The sequence below is a fragment of the Saccopteryx bilineata genome, chromosome 4, assembly GCF_036850765.1.
Source record: "Saccopteryx bilineata isolate mSacBil1 chromosome 4, mSacBil1_pri_phased_curated, whole genome shotgun sequence".
Taxonomy (NCBI): Eukaryota; Metazoa; Chordata; class Mammalia; order Chiroptera; family Emballonuridae; genus Saccopteryx; species Saccopteryx bilineata.
In genome coordinates this window covers 159,332,057-159,343,202 of record NC_089493.1, presented here as the reverse complement: position 1 = coordinate 159,343,202, position 11,146 = coordinate 159,332,057, and the positions used below count along the sequence as shown (strand labels likewise).

Sequence of the window (11,146 nt, the reverse complement as noted above, 5' to 3'; positions counted from 1 at the left end):
CCGAGGCTGCACAAACAACCCAGCAATGACGTCTCCCTCCGCCGCCTCCAGATCCCTCCGCCCGCCGCCACTACCACAGAGGAAGGGGAGAGCAAAAAGGTAGGGGACGTGTGAGAGCTCCCGTGGGAGCCTTGCAGCAAGGCGCTATCTATTTTGGCTTCCTGAACTAATTTGAAGATTAGTGTTCTCTATGTTCAGACTATATATTGCGGATTAAGAGTCCCCGAAACAGAAACACCATCCTTTCTCCTCCCCTTTCGCTAGCTTAGGTCCGACCGAGTGGGGAGAGAAGAACGCAAGCGGGCCAGAGATTTCAGGGAAAGGAGGAGGGATAACGTAAGATCACGTGACTGCTTGCGGTGTTGTCAACAATCCACCCCTGGGGGGGAGGTGGTGAACTAGCTAGCATCACGTGCCCCTATGACGCGATTAGACTAGGTCAAGTCTGAGCGCGTCATCCGAATCTGAGTCTCAGCCAGGTATAAGAAGCAGGTAGTTAGGTTCACTGGGCTGAGGACGGGCATACACCTTTATTAGTTTTTCAAACATTTAGTCCCATGAACAGGGAGGCCGACTCGAAAAGGAAGAGGTGAGAAGCGAAGCTTGTTTTGTTTCTTAACTCTTTAACAAAGGTGAAAATAATTTAAGATTTAAAATCCTCACCGCCTTGGCAGGTTTGCTCAGTGGTTATAGCGTGGGCGCTGAGTGCGCACGTCCCAGGTTTGGTCCCCAGTCAGGACACACATGAGAAGTGATAATATGCTTCTCTTCGCCTCCCTCTCTATTTTCTCTCTCTCTCTTCCCCTCCCGTAGCCAGTGGCTCATTGGTTCCAGTGTTGGCCCAGGCACTGAAGATAGCATGGTTGATTCAAGCATGGGTCCCCGAGAGGGTTCCTGGGTGGATCCCGGTCAGGGTTCATGTGGGAGTATGTCTATCTCCCCTCCTCTCACTTAAAATAAATAAATAAATAAAAATCCTCTCTTCTTGGTTAGTGACTTATCATTCTTGCAAGTGAGGTATTGAATACTGAGGCCCATACAAAATATAGTTCCCTGCAGTGCTTCCTTAGGGCACCAAATAGCCTGTATATGCATTGCTGTGGAGTTTCTAGTGTTGGAAACTCTGGGTAAATATAAAAGAACGTTGTAGCTTGTCCAACGTTGTAGCTTTGTTCACACTCCCTGTGAAATTACAAATTTTATCTTTCCCTCATGAGTCTGCTCTCATTTAAGAATTTTTGTCAGAATCCATGGATTTGGGCCTGACCTGTGGTGGCGCAGTGGAGAAAGCCTCGGTCTGGAATGCTGAGGTCAGCAGTTTGAAACCCTGGGCTTGCCCAGTCAAAGCATATATGGGAGTTGATGCTTCCTGTTCCTCCCCCCTTTCTCTCTCTCTCTCTCTCTCTTGCCTTCTCTCTATCCTTTCTCTCTAAAAATGAATAACTAAGATCTAAAAAAAAAAAAAAAAGTATATGGGACATTTAAAAAAAGAATCCATGGATTTGGCTATGATGGGGTCCCTACTATTGTCTTTTGTCAAGAAATGTGGAGGTGAGATCTCCAGACAGCAGCATATTGATGCGTGACTAGTTGTCATATTGCAGGAATCAAAGGAGGACCAAAACATCAAGACAACTTGATGAAGGCAGTAGGATTTATTAAAGCGGGTAGAGCACGTGGGGATTGTAGCTCCAAAACACGGGCTCCCCAAAGTTGATTTTCTTACAGGTTAAATATCTTTACAATATCTAAGCAATGGGCATGTGATTTCTTTGCTTAAGGTTCCCAGGACTCAAGGAGAGGAGAGGGAAAGTTTCAGTGGGGTCAGCAAGGGGGAAGGAATTTCTAGATCACTTAGATCACTGGCCATAGTTACACACAGATCCTGCTATTCTTGCTTTGTATTGTAACTATGGGATATAGTTAATTTATTACTGGCTGACTCGGTTACCCCTGCTGGCTCCTTTCTCTTGTATTCTTTTCGTTTCTTCTCAGGGAAGAGGGGGCCTGCCCCTCCTTCTTCAGTCAACGCAATCTAAAAACATGATTCAGATCTAGGGGATAGATCATGAAGACATGGGTGGGAATTTTATATCTAGCACCAGAAATGCCCCCACAGTGTGTGTGTGTGGGGGGGGATTCAGAGGTATTGACCCTTGTAGAGGACTCTGAACATTTTCATATCTCTTAGGGTAATTCTTCATCCCAAAGTACAGTGGGAAGATAGAATGAGTACCTTAGCATTGTTCCAAGCTGCCCATAGCTCAGTAGAACCAGACAGAGTTAACTTTCCCTACTTTCCTGGTACTGCCTGTGGAAGAAAAAAAGGTGCCATATACTACACCTGACAAGCTCAGGGGAGCCTGTGTGGTGGGCCTTACAAACTCTGAGACCTAAAGTGGCCACATGGGATGGTCTGAAATGAAAACATCCTAACTAAAAGCAGTTCATGGAGAGTAGTCATGTCCTATTGCCTTTTTGCATCTATGATAACATACCTTTGGAATGTCAGAGTAAAATCCCCTTTTTCCAGACCCTTTGGGGGACAATCTCCCACCAGAGAAGGAGCCTACTGAACCCCTCATTATTTTATTTATTCATTTTAGAGAGGGGGAGAGGGGGAAAGGAGCAGGAAGCATCAACTACCATACGTGCCTTGACGGGGCAAGCTGAGTGTTTCTAACCAGCGACTTCAGCATTCCAGGTCAAAGATTTATCCACTGTGCCACCACAGGTCAGGCTCAGTCTGTTGAGATTTTGCTTCCTGGCATTTGTCATCAATTTGGCTCAAATAAACTCATAAAAATCATGTACATGCTTGAATGTTTCTTATGTTGATACACCCTTTCTTCAAATGCAGAAGTCTATCTCTTGCTTTTAGTAACTGCTTTTGCGATCAAGTTAGCCAGGCCTAACTCTTGATAGGTCCTGCTGTGCACTCCCAAATGTGATTCTCTAAATCAAAAGCTGAATATTCTTATTTTTACTATTTTGCCTTCCTGCCACAGCAATCCTAATTCTCCCCATAGCTAAGGAGGAAGACACACTGGTAGGGCTACATGCAGCAAAATACTAAAGAAAAACATTTTAAAAAATTTGTTATGTCATTTACCTAGCAATTTATAATTGTTTTTGGAAACCCAGTTTATGGTTTTCCAAAGTGAAATAACAACTTTTTTTTTTTTTCCATTTTTCTGAAGCTGGAAACAGGGAGAGACAGTCAGACAGACTCCCGCATGCGCCCGACCGGGATCCACCCGGCACGCCCACCAGGGGCGACGCTCTGCCCACCAGGGGGCGATGCTCTGCCCATCCTGGGCGTCGCCATATTGCGACCAGAGCCACTCTAGCGCCTGGGGCAGAGGCCACAGAGCCATCCCCAGCGCCCGGGCCATCTTTGCTCCAATGGAGCCTTGGCTGCGGGAGGGGAAGAGAGAGACAGAGAGGAAAGCGCGGCGGAGGGGTGGAGAAGCAAATGGGCGCTTCTCCTGTGTGCCCTGGCCGGGAATCGAACCCGGGTCCTCCGCACGCTAGGCCGACGCTCTACCGCTGAGCCAACCAGCCAGGGCCAACAACTTTTGACAAAAATCAGTGAAGGTGTTTCATTAAAGCCTTAGAGCAGTGTACAAGCAAGAATCATTGGCTGTTGTGGTTGTTAGGCCTGCCATAACCTATTTGTAGTGTTAAAAAAACAAACTCAACGGAATAAATTTAAAGTAACACTCTATCCACTGCACTGCCGCCCGGTCAGGGGGGCTTAGAGACATCTTTTTTAAGGTAAAGAGAATGGGAAGGGTTGTCTTTTTTTTTTTTTTTTAATTTTTTTACAGAGACAGATAGTGAGTCAGAGAGAGGGATAGACAGGGACAGACAGACAGGAATGGAGAGAGATGAGAAGCATCAATCATTAGTTTTTCATTGTGCGTTGCAACACCTTAGTTGTTTATTGATTGGTTTCTCATATGTGCCTTGACCGCAGGCCTTCAGCAGACCGAGTAAACCTTTGCTGGAGCCAGCGACCTTGGGTTCAAGCTGGTGAGCTTTCCCTCAAACCAGATGAGCCTGCACTCAAGCTGGCGACCTTGGGGTTTTGAACCCGGGTCCTCTGCATCCCAGTCCAACGCTCTATCCACTGCACCACCGCCTGGTCAAGCGGGTTGTCTTTTTTTGTTGTTGTTGTTTTTTCTTTTTACAGGGACAGAGAGAGAGAGTTAGAGAGAGGGATATATAGGGACAGACAGGAACGGAGAGAGATGAGAAGCATCAATCATCTGTGTGTATTTTTTGTTGCAACACCTTAGTTGTTCATTGATTGCTTTCTCATATGTGCCTTGACCGCGAGCCTTCAGCAGAACAAATGCCCCTTGCTCGAGCCAGTGACCTTGGATCCAAGCTGGTGAGCTTTTTGCTCAAGCCAGATGAGCCCATGCTCAAGCTGGCGACCTCGGGGTCTCGAACCTGAGTCCTTCTGCATCCCATTCCGATGCTCTACCCCAGTGTTTCCCAACCTTTTTTGTGCCATGCCCCACCTTAACCTTTCTAAAATTTTTATGTTCCCCCCTATGTAACATACATAATTTTTAACATTAAAAAATTGATTTGTTCACTTAATAAACATAAATGATAGGTTCTAGGAAGAAATCACTATGAAATTGTTAACAAAACACAGTAAGTAAAATTTCAAAACATATAATGAAAAACAGAAATTTAAATTCCAAATAATTTTAATACAGACTTTTCTATATTAATTTATTATTTTAATTTAGTGTGATCCTTGCGCTTGATGCTTGCTGCACAGAGATTTTATATTAGGTTCCAATTTGGTTAGCTTTAGTCTCAAGTCTCCATGTTGTGTTATATCCAGCCAATTTCTTTTTTTTACCAGTAAATCATTTACAGCACTAAATCCACATTCAGCTAAAAATGAAGATGGAAACGGTAGCAATAGTTTTCTTGCACATTTGGTTGAATTTGGGTATTTGATTTCTGTTTCCTCACCAAGCCATGCCATCGCTACTTTGATATTAAAGCTTTAACTGACTCATCATTTTGCAATTCTGTGAGTTCTTCTTGATACTGCATATTTGATATATCAGACAAATCCACTAACATTGGCTGCATCATCCATGTTGGGAAATCAATTTGTTTTAAATCAGAAAATCTTTCTTTTAAATCAGCCGATAGAATATTCAAATGACTGACAATAACAAGTAAAGCGGTATCAGTTACTTCACATTTTTGGAGCCAATGAAACTGTTTAAAGTTTTTGTTGTTAATATGTTTCTGACATAACTCAATATTGGTAATGAAACCAAATATCTTTGCTTTTGCATTGACAAGTTTTATTTGTTCCTTCAAGTTGCTTATTTAATATATTTAGTTTTTCAAAGATATCGGCTAAATAACTCACAAATACTTTACCATCTATTGTTAACAGATACTTCACTTCAGGTTTGTCGCTTAAAAAATCACTAAGAGTATCAAACAGTTCCATAAATCTTTTCAAACAGTTTCCTTTAGATAGCCATCTTACTTCAGTATGAAGTAGAAGTCTCACATGGTCTTCATTTTGTTCTTCACAAAATAGCTTGAAAAGACGCTCACATTTGGCACTAGCTTTAATAGCATTAACACACTTTATTACTGTATGTAATACTTCATTCAGAACAGGCGAGATGTTTTTAGCTACCAAGTTTTCTCTATGAATAACACAATGCACAAGAATCATTTCTGGATTCACATCTTTCATCAATTTTAAGCAACCATTTTTCTTGCCCATCATATTGGGAGCACCATCTGCAGCACAAGATGTTATATTTTTCATTGGTATATCATTGACATCTAAGTAGTTTTTTAGCTTATTATATATATATATATATATATATATATATATATATATATCTTTGGATGTAGTGCTGCTTTCTAATCTTTTACAGAACAACATTTCTTCAGCAAAATGTCCTTTATCAATATATCTTACATAAGTTATCAATACTGCCTCACTGTCTCTCAAAGTTGATTCATCCATTTGCAAGGAGAATTTTCTTGTTTTCAGCTTTTCAATAAGTTGTTTTTCAATATCCTCACTCATTTCGTCTATTCTTCTGCTAACAGAATTGTTACTGAGTGGCATAGCTTTTACATTTTTGTCATCTTTTTCAAGAACCGTTTTAAGAAATGCTGATATTGACGGTTTTATTAAATTCTCTCCTATAGTGTGATTTTCTCCAGTTTTAGCGATGAATAAAGAAATTTGATAACTAGCCTCAAGAACACGATTATTAGTTGAAGTATGAGCAGTAAATAGAGACTTTAATGTTGTTCTTTTTTCAAAATTTTTCTTTAAAGTTTTAAAGTAACTCAAATCTGAATTAATATGAGCACTATGTTTCGCCTTCATATGCGCCTCAAGATTACCTCGTTTCATTGATTCGTTGGTCAAGCATTGCTGGCATAAAAGACAAGAAGGAATCCGCTCATTGTGAACAGTGGGTATGAACCCAAATTTTAAATATTCCTCTGAATATTGACGAGTTTTTTTCTTGCTTGCACCACTCATTTTACTATGGGCTATAATAAAAATAAGATCAATTAAAAACTAGTGTTAAAATATATTCAATGTGACATAGAGTAAATGTATACTAAAAATTCCTATTTCTTTAAATGTATATAACACATTTACTACACTACCACTGCAAATCAAAAAGTATCTATATTTTTTCCACTTGACAAAATTTTCTGGAAAGTTATGCTTCTAAAATTAAAATTGTCGTGCATGCACTATTATAGCCCCAATAATATTTATAAAATATTATTGCTTTCTAGCCCCGATGCAAGTACTTAATAAAGAGTTTAATATTGATAAAAATAAAATCAAATACCAATTATATCTGTACAATATATATATGTATATTTATTAAATCAACGAACTTTTACAACAGTTTTGACTGACACTTATTTCAAATTAACACCAACTGAATGATGTGAAACACTACAGAAGTTGCGATGGGCCAATTAGGTGAGAATAATTGCATTGTTTAGTGAGTTTTTAAAACGTTCAGGGTTCCCCGTGGCAGACGGCACGCTCCGCGGTGAACCCAGGACGAAGTTTACTTGACGACGCCAATCACCCAGTTGATATTTTAGTCTCATCAAACGAAATTATACTTAATAATTATTTACCACAATTATTTAAGAATTGCATTTTTTGTTAAATTTGGCACCGATATCTAGCATTGCATTTAAATGGCCCGGGGCGAAAGAGTTAAAGTCATGTCAAGTCAATTTTCAAATCGCCCCCCCTTAACTATCAAATTGCCCCCCTGTGGGGCATGGGCCCCAATTGTTGGGAAACACCGCTCTACCCACTGTGCCACCGCCTGGTCAGGCTGAGTAGGGGTTTTATCATGCTAATTGCCTCTTCTGCCTGACCAGGAAGTGGTGCACTGGGTAGGGCGTGGGACTGGGACACAGAGGACCCAGGTTCAAAACCCCAAGGTCGCTGGCTTGAGCATGGCTCATCTAGCTTGAATGTGGGTTCAACAGCTTGAGCGTGGGTTTGTGGGTTGCCGGCTTGAGCATGGGATCATAAACACAACCCCATGGTCGCTGGCTTGAGCTCGAAGGTCACTGGCTTGAAGCCCAAGGTCGCTGGCTTGAGCAAGGCATCACTCCCCTCTGCTGTAGCCCCCCACTCTGCTGTGCCCCCCTCCGTCAAGGCACATATGAGAAAGCAATCATTGAACTAAGGTGCTGCAATGAAGAATTGATGCTTCTCATCACTTTCCCTTCCTGTCTGTCCCTCTCTCTGCCTTTATCTCTCTCACTAAAAAAAAAAAAAAAAAGTGTCCTGACCTGTGGTGGTGTAGAGGATAAAGCGTTCACTTGAAATTCTGAGGTCACCAGTTCAAAACCTGGGCTTGCCTGGTCGAGGCACACAGGAGAAGCAATTGAATTGATGCTTTCTTCCCCCATGCCTTTCTCTCTCTTCTAAAGTAAAATTTAAAAAAAAATTTTTAAGAATTCTGAATATTATCGTGGTAACAAACTAAAGCCATGACCACTTCTTTTCCTCCCACTTCTTTTTCAATATAAACTTTAGCAGCATAGAAACACTTGGGAAGCTTTTAAAATACCAATCCCGTTACCCTATCTCATTTAAATTAGAATCTCTGAGAGTGGGGCCTTTTTAAAAGCTCACCAAATGTAATTTTAATGTATATGATGGAGTGGGATCAATTGAACTAGGATTTATTGGATAATAATGATTTCTTTTTTAAAAAGAGACAGATAGGCAGGAAGGGAAAGAGATGAGAAGCATCAATTTGTAGTTGCCTCATTTTAGTTGTTCATTGATTGCCTCTCATACATGCCTTGAGGGGAAGGGGGACCTCCAGCGGAGCCAGTGACCCCTTGCTCAAGTCAGCGACCTTGGGCTTCAAGCCAGTGACTGTGGGGTCATGTTGATAATCCCACACTCAAGCTGGTGACCTCGTGCTCACGTTGGTGAGCCTGCACTCAAGCCGGTGACCTTGGGGTTTCAAACCTGGGTCCTCATAGTCCCAGGTTGATGCTCTATCTGCTGTGCCATCACTGGTCAGGTGTGTAATAATGTTTTCTCATTTAGGGAAGCATAGTGAGATTTGGCCTTTTAACATTTTACTTCTTTTACAGAAATAAATAAATAAAAGCCCTAGGAAAGACAGCAGGCACTCCCTGGGCACTGCTCCAGCAATATACTTGCTTCTCACTGGAGGCTGGAACACCAGCAGAATCCCATGTCTAGTTTTTAAGCAATTAGATAAGAGCTTTTTTTTTTCTTTTTTCTGTGCCCTTGTATGTCAATCTGTTTTTGGTAGAAACAGTTGAATTATTTGCTTTCCCAAAGACAAGTCTTACAGCTTTGACACATAGTAAGGTTTTTGGGTTTTTTTTTTTGTTGTTGTTTTTTTTAAAGGAGGATTACTACAATCTTGAAAATATTTAAAAGCACAGTGCAGGTGTTCAAGAAATGTTTTTGACTTAAGAAGTGTCTTCTCATTTTAAGAATGAAATGTGGACAGCTGAGGTCAAACTCAGGTCTATGGAATATTAACATAACTTCATAACTTTGAAAACTACTACACTAGACTTGTTTTGAAGGCTCCTTTTACAAGAAGTCTCTGCTACTTAATGACACCAGCCATCCTGTTAGGACCCAGCATAAGCGGTAGGTGTTCTCCGGCCTGGGTGCATATGCCAGCAGGTTGGACAAGCCTCTAGGGTTCCCCTTCCCTAGAGTATTTGCAGGCACTCATGCTGCAGTCAAAATGCTGATTCTGTGTGACCTGTGGTGGTCACTGACCTGGAATGCTGAGGTTACCTGTTGGAAACCCTGGGGTTGCCTGCCCCATCAAGGCACATACCGAAAGCAACTATAGTTGATGTTTCCCGCTCCTCCCTATGGCCTCCTTCTCTTTCTCTTTCTCGCTCTCTCTCTCAACTCTCTCTAAAAATCAATATTTTTTTTCTTAATGCTGACCTTCCCGCATCTTTGAGAGTGGGACCCAACTTAATCCTGGGCGACCACTTATCCCCATACCACGCCCAATGAACTCCCAGTTAGCGTATACCACAAACTCGTTTACCCTTCTTCTCATTTTCTCTTCCGGGTCAGGCCGGCCTATGTTCCGGTCTTGCGCACTAGGTTCCGAGCGCGGCGTCACCGTTGCCATGGTAGTGGTGGTGGCTCTCTAGTGGGGCTAGCTGCCTAAGTAGGGCTGGGACTGCGCGGGGCCCCCCTCCCGCAGGACTACAGAATGGGCTGAGGCGGTGGCTACTGTCGGAACGAGGTCATCTGCCCGGCGAAGGGCGCAACACTGGTCCGAGACCTTAAGACGTGGTTTGAGGAGCGGGCGGGAACTAGGTTTCCTTGGGTCCCGGGGACTGACCTGTGGGGCATCAGCAGTATTGTGAGATCCTCGTTTTAGACGCGGGCATGACAGAAAGTGTGAGGGACACTCCTCTCCCTGAGGATGGATGGTGACTTGTAGTGAAGGAATCTTAAAACAGTGTTGATGGGAATAACGGAGACAGCGGGAGGCTCCCGAAGTTCTGGTGAGGGCTCGAGCTTCACAAGGACATTACTGCCGAGCGGGCAGTTTCCAAAGACAAACGGTGCTTGTGGAAAAAGATTTCCTACATATCTTCCCCATCTTTTGATATTTTGAAGTATGGGTTTATTGTAGAAATGCATTATCCAGCTTGAAAAAATAAAAAATGTTTAACATTTTCTTTCTTTATGTCTATGAAGAAGAAGTCGAGTTTAACAATGGAGATGTATGAAACGCTTGGAAAAGTGGGAGAGGGAAGTTATGGAACAGTCATGAAGTGTAAACATAAGGATACTGGGCAGATAGTGGCCATTAAGATATTTTATGAAAAACCAGAAAAATCTGTCAACAAAATTGCAATGAGAGAAATAAAGTTTCTAAAGGTTTGCTTCTTTTGCCTTAATTGCTCTCTGTAAGTCAAAAGAGAAATTGTTAGGGAAAAAAAATCTGTAAGGAATGTTTCAGTTAACACATGTATTAAGACAGGTAATAGAAATAAGTGTGATACTATACCTTATTGTCTATATTTTGTAATTTTATAATTTATACAAGATAGATATGCTTATGTAGAATGTAACAAAAGCTATGCCAAATATTGTAAAATAATTATTCAGAAATATCCAGGTATAATACTTAATATAAATGTCTGATTTGTGCAAGGTATTGTGTTAGATGTTGAGACTATTGGGTAAAAGATAGCACTTGCTCTTCAGGACTTATTATTTAATCAGAAAGGAGGACATATAAAATAATACTGAATAAAAAAATGTGGCTTATAGCAAATGCCAAATGATTAACACAAAGTCCTATTAGGTAGGAAGTTTTTCTTGGAAGAAGTGGGACATGATTTTGGCTTTAAATGATGTGTAGAATTAACAGAAGAGGGAGAAACTGTTGTACACGAGTTAGCAAAGCAGCATAAGCTCAGAGAAGCTAAAGCAGGACAAAGAGCAGAGTGGAAAAGACAAAAATTTGCTTGTGGCATTCCTAATGGCCATTGTTTTAAACTTGACTGTCTGGTAGTTTGGTTGCTTCCATTTAATTTCATTCTTTTT

General features: G+C 41.5%; 1 protein-coding gene across 4 annotated transcripts in view; it reads left to right on the top strand.

Moving 5' to 3' along the window:
- The first annotated feature begins 9,989 nt into the window (after positions 1-9,989).
- The window catches only part of CDKL3 (cyclin dependent kinase like 3), a 58,469-nt gene continuing 57,312 nt past the window's right edge, over positions 9,990-11,146 (top strand). For 3 of the 4 annotated variants that reach the window (XM_066272478.1, XM_066272477.1, XM_066272479.1), the window contains exon 1: positions 9,990-10,474. In XM_066272478.1, the coding sequence (XP_066128575.1) occupies positions 10,280-10,474 (195 nt within the window). In that variant the 5' untranslated portion in view covers positions 9,990-10,279. The remainder of the gene's footprint in view (positions 10,475-11,146) is intronic. The other variant, XM_066272480.1, reaches the window with a different exon arrangement.